Here is a 14,288-nt window from a genome sequence, read left to right on the forward strand (position 1 = left end):
AAAAAAAGATAAAAAAAAAAAAGATAAATATCATGACAAACTACTAACTGATCTAACTCATTTCCTTATCATAGAACAATAAATTGTACATCACTTAAAGATAAATATTCATAGTTATTACTGGATTAGAGAGTTCTTTTTCAAGGTAGGTAACCTACAACATCACTAATACACACTCAAAAAAAAATTGAATGGCAAACTAAAACATTATTAAAAAAAAAATGTTAAAAATTTACACTCCTTTCCATTATCCTATCATCTCCTCTATCCTTCTATTGCATCACTCTCTCTAATTATATTCTAACCTCTTCACTCTAACATATCCATTCTATCTGGCATGACAATTACTCATCTGAAAATCAGCTGTCTCTTCCTCATCTCACAGGTAAATATTTTTACTTTCCCACCAACATTCTAACCAGACTATTCAAGATTTTACATATTCTATCATCTTTTTTTTTACACACTCAAAAAAAATTGAATGGCAAACTAAAACATTACCAGTTCATGACACTCCTTTCCATTATCCTATCATCTCCTCTATCCTTCTATTGCATCACTCTCTCTAATTATTTTCTAACCTCTTCACTCTAACATATCCATTCTATCTGGCATGTCAATTACTCATCTGAAAATCAGCTGTCTCTTCCTCATCTCACAGGTAAATAATTTTACTTTCCCACCAACATTCTAACCAGACTATTCAAGATTTTACATATTTTTTAAAGTGGCAGCTAGAAATAATGAAACGCATATCTTTTAGTACTTGCATTTCTTTCACTGACAATCTTTCAAGGTTCACTACTGAGTGCAAAACATCTTTTCAAAGTTAAATTATTTAAACAATAAAAATTTAATAGAACAATATACTCTTATTTTTAACGTCAACTGAAGAAATCAGAATGTTTATATCTTCAAGTATCAACATAAAATTTGTTGCATATTTAGAATTACACTTATTTAAAAATATATAGAAAAATCTTTATGATGTACATACTCGTCACAGAACGAAGATGTCATATTCTACAAATCATGTGGGTTTGGCTAGTAACTTTGCTATTTGGCTAGTAAACGAAAATAGGTCAACTAGATATAGATTTGTCCATAGAGCCCTGTTTTTTATAAAGTTAAGACTAAGTAAAAGTACATAACAGTGTTGGCAGAGTTTTTTTATTTTTATTCTATATTTTTTTAACCAAACGATATTGTAATATTTAAACTTGACTTAAAATTCTATTTCTTTAAAAAAAAAAAATAATAATAATTCAATAATCACATAAAAAGGTTTTTTAAACTTTAATTTCACCATCCACAGTCAAAACTCACTTTAAATAATTTAGAAACTAACCTGTTATGTTTTAGCTTTTAAAATAACTAGAAAAATCCTCATGAAAAGATTGAAATTTTAAAAAGTTATTTCCATCCATTACTTTAATGAATAAAAATTAAAACGTTACTTTAAACCAGTCATTCCCAACATGGGGCGCATGCCCCACCGATGGGGCATGGCAATATTTTTGTGGGGCATGGGCAGGACATGCACCCTTCGGCTTACTATACCAAAGATTTTTCATTTAAAAAATTTGATATTTTCGCATCTCAGTTCTCTATTATATGTTTTAAATTTAAAACTTTATTTAAATGTCCTTTCGTTTTAAAATGTTTCTCTTTCATTGATGCCATGTTCTTTGGAACCTTGTTTAGATACAAGTTAATGGCCTTTTAAGCTTACTTCACTGAATAACAGAGGGATTTTTAATAACAAGAATTAAATATCACAAAGGGGAGGCATCAGGATTTTAGAAATGCCTAGGTGGGGCATGGCTCAAAATAGGTTGGGAACCACCACTTTAAACAGCATTTCCAAACATCTAAAGATATGAAAAAGTTGATTTATAAAAAGGAAAAAGGTGGTCATTTATTATAACCTGCCATCCCTTACAAACATTTCATCATCAAATCGCTTCTCAAAAATGGAGAAGGGAGAGTAAATACTACTAAGAAATGATGGGATACCCTTACAAAAAAAATAAAAAATGAAAAAGACTTTAATAAACTTTAAACTTAAATGGATGATATTTTTGTTTAAAATGTTCAATTCACGTTTATGTCCACTTACTTCTTTGTCTAGCTCTTCAACTTTTTGTGTAATCTATATAACCATAAAGTTGAGCATTTTTTTCTCGCTCCGACATTGATATTAAAAGCCTACTTTTTCTATTCAAAAATTATTTAAATGAACTTCTTAATATAATCTGTCATTCATATGCGAGAGACGAAATAAAGGTTAACTAATTTGCATGCTCTTTAAAAAAAAAAAAAAACTTTAATTTTCCTTTCTTATTATTTCTTATTAGCTGATTAGTTTCATTCAACTATTACGCTCACTTCTATTTATGCATATTTTCTACATTGTGAATAATTGTAAAGCATTTAGAATAAAACGGTTCTAGCAAACTCACATACAAAAAAACCCTGAAAAACAGACCTTAATAAACTTTAAACTTACACTTAATTGGACGATATTTTTGTTCAAATGTTCAATTCACATTTCTGTCCACTTCTTTCTGTCTATCTCTTCAATTTTTTGTGTAATCTATACTAGTTTTTTTCATCTTGGTGAAAAATATGCAGTGATTGGTCAAATCTATATTGATCAGCCAGTCAAAATGATTGAAATATGTAGCAGAAACAAATAGAACTCTTTTCTTGTGCGTGAGTGCCTCCCTTGACTGTGCGATATGGCACATACTGACCAATCAGAGGCATAGCGCAGGGACCTTCTTTACCTCCTTAGGAACTCTAACTGCTTCCGCTTTGGACAAGAAAAACTCCTTTTCCAGCCAGACGCCAAAGAGAGCGGACCTGTTTCCTCACTCTCCCTTTCTGCCTACACCGGTATCGATGATTTCCACTTGGGAATAACTACCGGGCAAAGGCAGACAAGTTTTATCAGAGTTATATCTTTTGGGCATCTTACCCTGACTCGCTTCAATAAACTTTTTCCTTGTTAAGTTTTACGAAGTTGTTTGTTCGTTTATTCAGTAGCTTGTGTCAAATTATTTATTTTATTAGAGAGTGCCCAAAAAGCACTAACTCAACTCCCTAAAAATATGAAAAACTGGTGAATCAGCAAAAATGGTCTATTACGAAATATGATCATGACTATTAATGACATTTACATATATTTTCTAAGGTAGTAAAGATTATTCTACCTCCTCTAATATTTATCAAAAACAACGTTGATAATATTAAAATCGATTAGAAATACAATTAAAAAAAACAAAAACAACTGGAACAGAATTAAATGATGTTTTTTAAAAACTTTTCCTCACCTGAAACAAGACGTATTGCCACTGAAACGCAAGGAGCTACTGTGACTAGTGGCCAGTTTTATAGAGAACATCTCAAGGGGACGAGTTATGCAACAAGATGTTTGTTTACATTATATTTAAATTTCAGCAGGTAGGTACAGTCGTGAAAATAAGGAGCAGGAAGAGAATTAAAAAATTAAGCAGTCTGAGAAAAGAAACTATAAAAGTAGAAAGTCTTTTGGCATCTGGAAGACACTGAAGGAGTGGGATTTTGCTGTTAGTCAGGTCAATTTGGAGTATTTACGTTGAGCGGGTATAAGGGCAATAAGTTCATTGGTCCAAGAGAGAGATATTAGTGATTGCTGCACCCGCCTAGAGATGGCAACAATATTTCATGCATGGGAGGATGCTGACGTCAGGGATATAGAATACTGGTGGTTGTGAGAAGTTTTCTAGCCCAGTAGATGGGGGGGGGGCTCACTTGCTTTACTGTAGACACAAATATATATATTGCGGTGTGATATTAAATTTAAGGATGTTGAATAAAATTCGTGTTTTAAGATTCTAGCATTGTGTCATTCTTGCTTTGAGTTTGAATCGTTCGGAACAAAATGTGCTAATAAGAACCTCAGACACTGTGTCAAATAGGTCACAAATCGTGGCCGACACTTTACTGGTCATTATTTTATTTTTATATTGTGTTACGGACAACGTAGGGTGAAGCGCTGACCTAGAGTCATAAGATTCTTACCAGGGGACATCCACCCCGACTCAGCTTCATACCGGTCCATAACAGTATATTTTCTAAGATAGTAAAGATTATCCTACCTCCTCTCTAATATTTATCAAAAACAATGTTGATAATATTAAAATCGATTAGAAATACAATTAAAAAAAAAACAAACAAAAAAAAAACAACTGGAACAGAATTGAATGATGTTTTTTAAAAAGTTTTCCTCACTTGAAACAAGTATATTATAAATTAGTGTTGGTATGATTAAACAGAATTATTCAAACTTTTTGGGGTATTGGAATCTAAAATTTGTGCCTATTTTCCAATGCCAAAAATGGTTCGTCTATCTTTTCTTTTTTTTTTTTTTTTTGATTTAAAACAAAATCTTCCACTGCTGGTAGTGATAATAAATAATTATTGATTTTAAACTATCAGTAAAACTAAAATCTATAGATCATCTTATCACAAGTATGTTCTTATGGTAATCTGGAACGGTTATTTCTGAAAATCAGGAATGAAACTCCAAATATTGATCTATGAAGAAGTACACCCACATTGATGTAATTTTGTTTGGATATACAGTCGAGAATTACTTGGATATTTCTTTTAGCAAAAACAATATGCTATTAATCACAAAAATAAATAAATAAATTTAAAAAAAACAGAACAAAACAGACAAACGAGTTGGCTCTACTTTAGACATAAAAATATTTGTAAATTCCTAAATAGATCCACTCCCCTTGCACCTCAATCTTAAATTAAAAAGAATAAAAAACATACTACTGACCGAGTAAACAGAATTACTTTTCTTCCAGCCATTTCTTGATATAAAGTGCTTCAATGTGCCTTGCCTGAATAACTGATGGAGGGTCTGCCGGATTTGATGAGCGTAAGTCAAGGTGATGGGCTCCGTCAGAAATGATAACAGCCACAAGTGAATCAGAAATGCTTTTCTGAACACCACCAGCAGACCAAGGGTCTAGTAAACCATTGCTAATTAATAAACGAGAATAAAAATAAAACAAAACAATAAATTGATTGGAAAGCAGATTATTTTCATGAGGTTCATTTTAATATTTATGTGCAACAAATCAAAACATAACAAAATGTTTAATTGGAATTCATTATTGATGACGAAGGCCAGAGGAATAGTTGGCTGAAACGTCATTAAACAACAACTAAGAAAGATGACGATAATAGTCCACAATAAATAAATTAATGACAAAATGTACGACTCTTTCTGCTGATTCTTTATTGGTGTGATATCTAGGCATGACAAATTAATTCTGTTGTTGTTTTCGCTAAACAAATTATTTAATTGTACCAAATCCTGGCATGTTAGTCCGAGAAAAAAAAGAAAAAAAAAATTTTTTTTTAAAGATTTTTTAACAAAAAAATTTTTTTTTTTAATAACAGCATGTGAGACTGAATTCAAATTGGTTGTTTCTTGTTTTTAAAATAAGAATCCCAGGTCGCTCAAATGGCATGTCTAAATATCATATGAATAAGAGAATCAGTAGCAGTAATTTATTTGTGGTACTTTGTCATACATTTGTCGTGTTTGAAATTGTAATACATAATTAGTAAAAACCTGATTTTGATCGTGTTTTAAATTGTAATACATAATTAGTAAAAACCTGATTTTGGCATATATATACATTGAGCGGGTACAAGGGCAACTTAATATATATATAGTTTTTTTTTTTTAAATTAAAACAGAACTTGATATTTCTCAGAAAAAAATGTTAGTAACATACATTGCAGATGAGAGCTTCTAGAAGATAAGTTGTGAAATTGCAATATTTCTTTCCTTTTTTATTAGATGTAACCGTGAATATTAATTATATTGATTTCACTTGTTAATTTGTTTTCTTTATTTAAATTGTGTTTTACTTAATGTATTAAAGTTTCTGGTCCAAAAATGTACTCATTTTGTTTCGCATCTTGCTTTAAAATATAGCAAAAAAATGAAATAAAATAAAAATAACACTGAAAATTCTATTCTCTACACCCCTCTTCTCTACACCTTATATCCCCAAAAACAATACTCTATAGTCCATAGTTGACTGCACAATAGCACGTTATGTTTTGTTTTTTTTACTTTTTGTTGAACACAAGGCTGAATTAAGCTAAAATGATTCCTAAGAGTTATGTATCGAAGGTGGAATCTTCTAGAAGATAAGTTGTGAAATTGCAATATTTATTTTCCTTTTTATTTGATGCAAATGTCAATATTAATTATATGGATTTCACTTTTTATTTTTTTTTTTCATTTGTGTTTTACTTAATGTATTATAATTTCTGGTTCTAGGCTGACATTATCTGCCTGATAGTCAGGGACCCAAACTTTGGATTAATCACCAGGGAGACCTTATTAGTGCAAAGTACTGGGGCTGTTGTATTACCATTTGATGAATGGATTCTGGACCATGCAGTAGCTTCTGGTGGGGCCTCTCAATGCCATATTAGTGGGTCATGTTATGGCTTTTCCTCTACATGGTTGCAAAGATCAATTTTGTTTTCTCTGCTTTAACAACTGCTGACCTTTTCCCCCACATATCTCAATCCTCAAAAGTGAAAAGTCTCAAGAAACAAAACAAGAGTAAATCCAGAACTCCAACTCCAAACATAGATCTTACTACCAGGTCTCCTCTAACATCAGGGATTCCAACCTTCCAGAAGTTAAAATCCAATTATAGGAAACTAAACCTGACCTATTGTTCCTGTATGAAATTGGCATTGGACTGACCGTTTCCCTAGATAAGTTCACGATTAAAGGATACTCAAACTTGACATCAAAATCTGACGCCCAAAACTGTCATGTGTATGGAATATATGCCTACATTAGAGATGGCTTTCCATGTGGTAGGGATATTGTCAGAGAAGATCCTAATTTGCCTTATATGTGCTTCAGAGTAGCACTTGCCCACAACATCATGTTCATATTTATTGCCCCAATATAACAGCGGAGTTACTATCATCGAGAGTATTTCTGAGAAAATTGACCACATTCCTCGATTAACATTTACGTCTGCAAAGACTTCAATGCTCACAATGTTGAATGGTTAGTCCACTTAAACAAGATGGATGATGAGGGAAGGTACTATCATGATTTCTCAATTGCCTAACTGTTCACGAATTCAATAAAAAAGCTCAACACTATTATGAGGAGTAAAAGTTATAAGTTTATTATATCATCAGAACAAGAAGGAAAAGTTACGGGGAAATTTAAGAAAACACACTCTTGGAATTTCAAAACTGAAGAGAAGTGATAGAATTATAAGTTTATTACATCATCAGATTTTATGCAAATATAAAAACAACTAGCTTTATAAAATTTAAACATATAAAGAACTAGCTTTATAACATTTAGAAAGGAAATTAGAATGAAGGAATAGGATAAAATGGTAGATAGTAATTAAAAGTAGGTACTACATATAAGGGTAAATTGGAATGGTAGTGTGCCAGTTGGCACAGTTTAATATTCAAATTTAAGATCGTTAAATACAATTTAGGCGCGCAGTGCAATTGATTGTTTCGGCGCGTTAAAAAAATGAAAAATGACACCCACGCAAATTCCGGCATGACCTTTATATATCAAAGGTGCGTACGTAGTTGAAAGCACCCCATGTGATGTCTTCCATCCAATGGAATTCCTCCTAGGACACATTTTAAAACTGATTTTCTAGAGCTCGTTTGGAGCCGATCAAATCGAATATAAACATGCACAAACACAAAATCTATCTCTTTAGTCTCTTAGCCTTTCGAGCATACTTTCGTCTCTTTAAACTCTTCCGACTCATTCAACGCTTTCTCATATGGACTTACCACGCGTGCAAACATCAATTATTTCATTTCAACTGCTCCGCGCATTAATACTCTCTTTTAACAGACGAACATTAATATTGTCAATGTTACAAATTTGAACATTCAAAGAACACAAAAAAGAGACTCTCCATCTTTCATATGAACTCAAAAAAAGGAACTCTGAAATATTGAGAACTATGTTTTAACTTGTTATTGTTTGTTATTTCTATTCCAGAAATAAACCTCCGTTTGTGTTGCACATAAGATTTCTTATTTTTATTTTTATTATTTGTGGAGGAAGTCAGTTCCCAAAAAAAGGCCAGGCGACCCCCACAGTAGTATATATGTAGGTAATATTAAAAAAAATAAAATATAGGCCACTATAAATAATTGAGATCATTAAAAAAGAGCCAATATTAAAAGAAAACATGCTAGAGAGGATACAAGCGAAGTGGAGAAAGAAGGAGAGGAGACAGAAACAGTAAATAGAGGATAGGTAAAAAAATAAATAAAAAATAAAATAATCTGAAAGTGAAGAAAAATAGGATTAAAAAATGTTCAAGGTATTAAAATAAGTTCAAAAACAAAATAAAATGATCTATTATATGAAGGAAAGATGTCTGTGTATTAGTGTGTATGTGTATTTGTATGTCTGGTAATAATTTTTGTCAGTCACATCCAACTGGGTCAAAATGGGCACCGCCTGAAATAGCAATCCCTTAGATACATAATATGTGAAAATTAGAAAAAAAAAGATTAATTCTGTGGCAGTCAACTGGACCATTTTTTAGAAGGGAGGTCAGTTTTCATAAATCATGCATGCATAATTAACTAAAACTATGTTTAAAAAACTTATTTTGCAACATCATGCACTCGTAGACATGTCAGCAAATGTGTTTACCAGTAACTTTTTTTTCTTTCTTTTCCTTTTTCTCGCTTCAGGTTCGAGCCCGGCTGCCGCAGCTCATTTTTTTTTTTTTCTGCAGTCGCACTCACTGTTATTTTGATTGAAAGAAAAGTTTTTTTTTATTCATTTTTTTTTTGGGGGGGGGCGCAGCGCATGAGCAACAAAAAGTGCTTAATATCTGGAGAATAGCTTCTCTTCTGAAATATTTGGTGAGGAGGTTTTCACATCTTTTTGGGGGTGATTCCATTCTTTTATTTTGGAAATTGTTGTGGGGGTATCAATAAGAGTGCTGAATATCCTTAGTATAGCAGTTGTGGCCAAGCCAAACTTCCTGTCCACCCGGGCATCCATCGTAGTATAGAATAAAATGATACAAGTTCCAGTAAAGTCTTTAGTTTAAGTTTTCAAGGTGAAAAATATGGTAACTGTGTACAAATTACACGAGAGAAACATTTAGGTAAACCGAAGAAATGCAGATGGCTATGTGCTGACCCTTCTAAAGTTCCAAGAGTCATGCACACAAAATTTCCAGCAACTGTTATGGTTTTGGGGGGGGGTAGCAATGAGGGACATGTGATGCCACCACATTTCTTTCCACAAGGACTAAAAATCAATTCTGCTGCTTACATTGAAGTCCTGAGTATTGTTGTGAAGCCTTGGATTGATAGAGTAAGAAATGGAAGCCCCTACATCTTTCAACAAGACTCTGCACCGGCACATAAGGCTCAGAAGACACAAGAATGGTTAGCAGAGAATTTCCATGATCACATTACTCCAAATTTGTGTCCTTCAACCTCTCCAGACCCAAATCCGTTGGATTATTATGTGTGGGGCGTTGTTGAGAGAGATGTTAATAAACATCCTCATAACACTAAAGATTCTCTGAAAGCATCCATAGTCAGAGTAATGCAGGATATCGACGAGGACCATCTTAAACGTGCCTGCCAACGGTTTAGGTCTCGAATAGAAGCTGTAATTGATGCTGAGGGCGATTTTTTTTTGAATGAAGTTAAAAAATAATATTTTAGTTTATGTACAATAAAGTTACTTTTTGTAATACCGATGTTTTTGTCTGTCTTTTTGATTATTTTTAAAAAAGGAAATATATGTTCTCAAATACCAGATGCACCCTGTAATTACAATATCTTTAATGCTTTCAAAAAGAGGGACATTCTTATATATATATATATATATTAATTTTTATTTTATTGCGGACTATTATCCTCATCTTTTTCTTAGTTGTTTCATGACATTTCGAACAGCTTCTAGCCTTCGTCAGGTGGTAACCGCGATGGGATAGGAACTCTGAATCTTCTGACTGTATCCACTGCAATTACTGCCTTCTGTAGTTGTTGTTGTATCACATTTTGGCCATCTCAGTAATGAATTCCAATTAAAATAATATATACCATTTGGTACAGACCCGACCATGGAATATCAGATAATAAATAAACATGAATTCGTAAGACCAAAAAATTCAACCTTGATCGCCCCTGCATGGCGCAGTTGACAGAGACGTTGAATCTCTACGGTTCCAGGTGAGAATTGTCTGAAGATAGCGGTTTCAATCCTACCCAAAACTGGCCAAAGGCTTACTTGGCCAAAATGTGTTGAGACAACAACAACTACGGAAGGCAGTAATTGCTGAGAATGCAGTCAGGAGATTAAGAATTCCTATTCCGTCGCCGTTACCACCTGATGAAGGTCAGAGGAATAGTCGGCCAAAACATTGTGAAACAACTAAGAAAAAGATGAGGATAATAGTCTGCAATAAATAATACTCAATAATAATAAATTCCAATTAAATATAATAATTTCATATATATATACTAGCAAAAGTACCAGTCGTTGACTGGGTTCAAAAACAACCTACAGAAAATGGACTCTGATTTATTAAAGTATGATAGGTTATGAAAAGGAAGGGTTGTAAAGAGATAGCTTCGAATTTGAAGGTATCAAAACCAAAGCAAAATATGATGAAAGTAAAAATAAAATAGATAAACCCCATAATTTATTATACCAATCCTGTTCACACTAAAACACTTATCACAATATTCTGTGGATCTATATTAAAAAACCTTGTTAAACTTTGTGACATATTTCCATTCTATGGAGGTCAGGTGCGAACGAACACCCCATAATTTTATTATACCATATTTCTTCAAACTGAAACATAATTATCAAAATATACTTACGCAGATAGATATGAAAAGTCTTTATTAAAGTGTGTGCCTATTTCCATTCTATGGAGGCCAGGCACGAACGCAGACTCCACAATTTTATTATACCATCCCTAATTAAGTTAAAACATACTTATCAAAGTATTATTATGTACATCTATATCAAAAACACTTGTAAACGTTTTTTTTAAATTTTTAAATTTTTTATTTCCATACTTTGTGGACCAGGCGCGTATGCAAACCCGACAATTTTAATGAATCATCATTATGCCAGAACAAACATACCCATTCCTGTGTCTTAATACATCTTCTATCATTATATATAATAGTCAACCATATAGGAGCCTATTCGTGATCAGACACACATACAGATGTTCAGCTTTATATTATAGATATACTAGCAGGCCACCCAACATTGTCCACTCATAAACTATACTTAAATATGATATTTTGATTAATGCAGAATTTGTATTTATATACCCATTGCCCGAGTGTTTGTAGATGTGTGTATGGGGGGAGGGGGATAAGTAATAACCCTGAAATGATGTTAAAAAAATCGGAAAAACCAAAACAAAAACAGTGAAAACGCTGTATGTATGGGGGGGGGGGAGTAAACTAAAGAATAAGCGAAGTAAAAAAAAATAAAGAAACGTTGCCCGCGTGTCTAAAGATGTAAAAGAAAAAAAACTAGTTTTGGTTGTGAGGCTGGATTGAACCCGGGAGCCTTGACGCGGAGGTGAAACAAACTCAAACCACTTAACCGTGTAGGCCAAGAGTAAGAGGAATTGATTATAGTGTTAAAATAAGGCTTATAAAGCGAGTGAAAGAGGTTTGATTGACAGCTAACCACTAAATGAGGTCATCGTGGGAGCGTTACGAGATGACGTAGTAGTATTTTATTTTTTTTGTTTTACTTCACATTAACGTTTATTAAATTACATATTTCATTTCCTGTCTAGACATCTCTCTTTATCTCTCTCTCTCTGTTTGCGTATGTGTGTCTCTCTCTCTCACTTCATCTTCCTTACTCAAAAGACTGTTACTAAAAAAGAAAATGGCGTCTGGATGTTTTTTTTTTGTAAAAACTTCCATCGGTAATATTTTTTGTAAACATATATTTTTTTTTTACTTCACATTTTTAGCTTGTTATTTTTCGTTTAACTATCTTATCTAACTATTTTTAATGTGCTAATAACTTTGGTAATGCTGTCATAGCGTAGAAGTTCATAATTTAGCTTGTGTGAGGGTTAAATTTTTTTTTACCGATAACAACAATTTTTAAATTCAGACTGCCATTAGAGCTTGCTGACATCAAGATCACATGACATGACTCAGCGGGTTTTAAATACAAGTTGACCCAAAATAAACTTCATGTAGAAGAGTTGGCGCCCATATTTTTGGGGGCAGTTATAAATCGATTTAAAAATATTTAAAAACATTAAAATGTCACTTTTTTTTGCCCCCCCCCCCCCTGCAGAAAATCGATCAGTTGACGCACTGGTTCTTTTGGGCTAATTTTTCGATATTTGTCGTCCGGAGGGTGGGGCTTTAATATGATACCAAGTTTGTGAATTTTTGTTCCGTCGGTCAAAAGTTTTTAGCAGACACACAAACATACATTTTCGCTTTTATATATATAGATTGGACCCTATATAAAGTAAGTATATAGTAATGATTTAAAAAGTTAAAAACAAAAAAAATGACTTGTGCGCCACCAAGAATCGAAACCAAAACATTTAACTTATGTACGAGCCCTTTCTAGTCTCGCACAAAAACATGCGTTCACATCTCAAGCCATTTTTCTTGTCATACACATACGCGCACATGTACACACATGTAGATATATTCACGTTCACGTACATACACTCACATTCACACACACGCTAATGTACACACATGTACGCACACATACGAGCACACGTATGCACACATGGGCAAGGTCACTTCCCCTTTGAAGGAAATCCACACATGTGTAAAAGACCACCGGAAACAACTATAAAAGCAAGAGACCTGAGCTGTTTCTTTCCTTTCGACTCAGCTCCCAAGCTGAGCGGTTGACGGACCATCCGCTCCCTTTCGGGGCGCGCGTGCCTCACGCCACCTGCTACTATGTATGGGGCAAGAGTCAACAGACAGTACGTACACCTTACACACTTTCTATCTCCATGGCTAGGATTGACTTTCTCCCTTTCTCTCTCTCCCTACAACAATAGACTTTCCCTCTCACCAGCTAACAGCGAGAGACGCATACCAAACTAAACACGTGCTATACCCTTTTCTTTAATTTGTTTCTTCACGAAATAAATTCTAGTTCGTTTAATTTTGTACGACTGGGGGATATATATAATACATCCACCACATAACACTTACGATTTACTTTTTCCATTAATGTAAATGTCTGAGTTATGTTTGCTGCAAGTCTAAAAATTAAAACATGAACCAATAGCTATTATGTTATGCATGCATATTCGTAATGCCGTTGTTCAACCTTCACCTGGCAAATTACATTTTTTAATTTTTACAATTTGTACTGATTTTCCTCAGCTAAAACCTAAATATAAAGTTTTGCATAGGTTCGAATACCCTATATATTAAGTTTTATGTCTGCAGACCAAAAATTGACAGATGAGTTTAGTTTGCTCTTGAGCAATCAGTTTTGATCAATGTAGCAATTGTCACTATCCAGTTCCCTCTTAGGGGAGCTGGTCCCTCTCCCCTCATTCTCCACATTAAAAAATGGCCTTGTACCTAATTTGCTCAGTGGGACAGCAAATAACTAACTAAATAGAAAAAAGAGTTTTCGATATGCTACACAAAAAAAAAAAACAAGGAAAAAAATTTATAGGAGTATAGTTATATATATATATATATATATCGACGTTTGTTTTTCGTCGATTCGTACGTTGAGTTATTTGGAAAATTATGTGTGAATTTGTCAACATCATCATCATGTACTACTGCATATGTGTGAGTCTAAAACAAACTTTATTTAAAAAAAAAAATCCAAGCGTCTGTAATTCATATCAATTGGACTGTTGTTTTTCGTCGATTCGTACGTTGAGTTATTTGGAAAATAATGTGTGAATTTGTCAACATCATCATTATTATAATGCACTGCATAAGTGTGAGTCTAAAACAAAATTTTTATTTAAAAAACAAAACAAAACAAAAAAAAATACAGAAAAGGAACGAGGAAAAAGATCAGGAAGGAAAAGGGACAAAAACGGTCCAGCCGCTCATCACTTACTATGTATGACTTTTGGAATGTTCCTTCATGTGTATTTTACATGTATATGTGTGTGTACGTGTGTATAGGCATATGTATGTATGTGCGTATACGTGTGCCT

General features: G+C 33.1%; 1 protein-coding gene across 1 annotated transcript in view; it reads right to left on the bottom strand.

Annotated features, from left to right (window-relative positions):
- Positions 1-14,288, bottom strand: part of LOC145287857 (lysosomal Pro-X carboxypeptidase-like) — a 60,996-nt gene that overhangs the window by 780 nt on the left and 45,928 nt on the right. The window contains exon 9 of the mRNA XM_080135738.1: positions 4,835-5,040. Coding sequence (XP_079991864.1) covers positions 4,848-5,040 — 193 coding nt within the window. The 3' untranslated portion in view covers positions 4,835-4,847. The remainder of the gene's footprint in view (positions 1-4,834; positions 5,041-14,288) is intronic.

Source organism: Euprymna scolopes, chromosome 11 (assembly GCF_053919585.1).
Source record: "Euprymna scolopes isolate OS-2025 chromosome 11, ASM5391958v1, whole genome shotgun sequence".
In the NCBI taxonomy this organism is placed as follows: Eukaryota; Metazoa; Mollusca; class Cephalopoda; order Sepiida; family Sepiolidae; genus Euprymna; species Euprymna scolopes.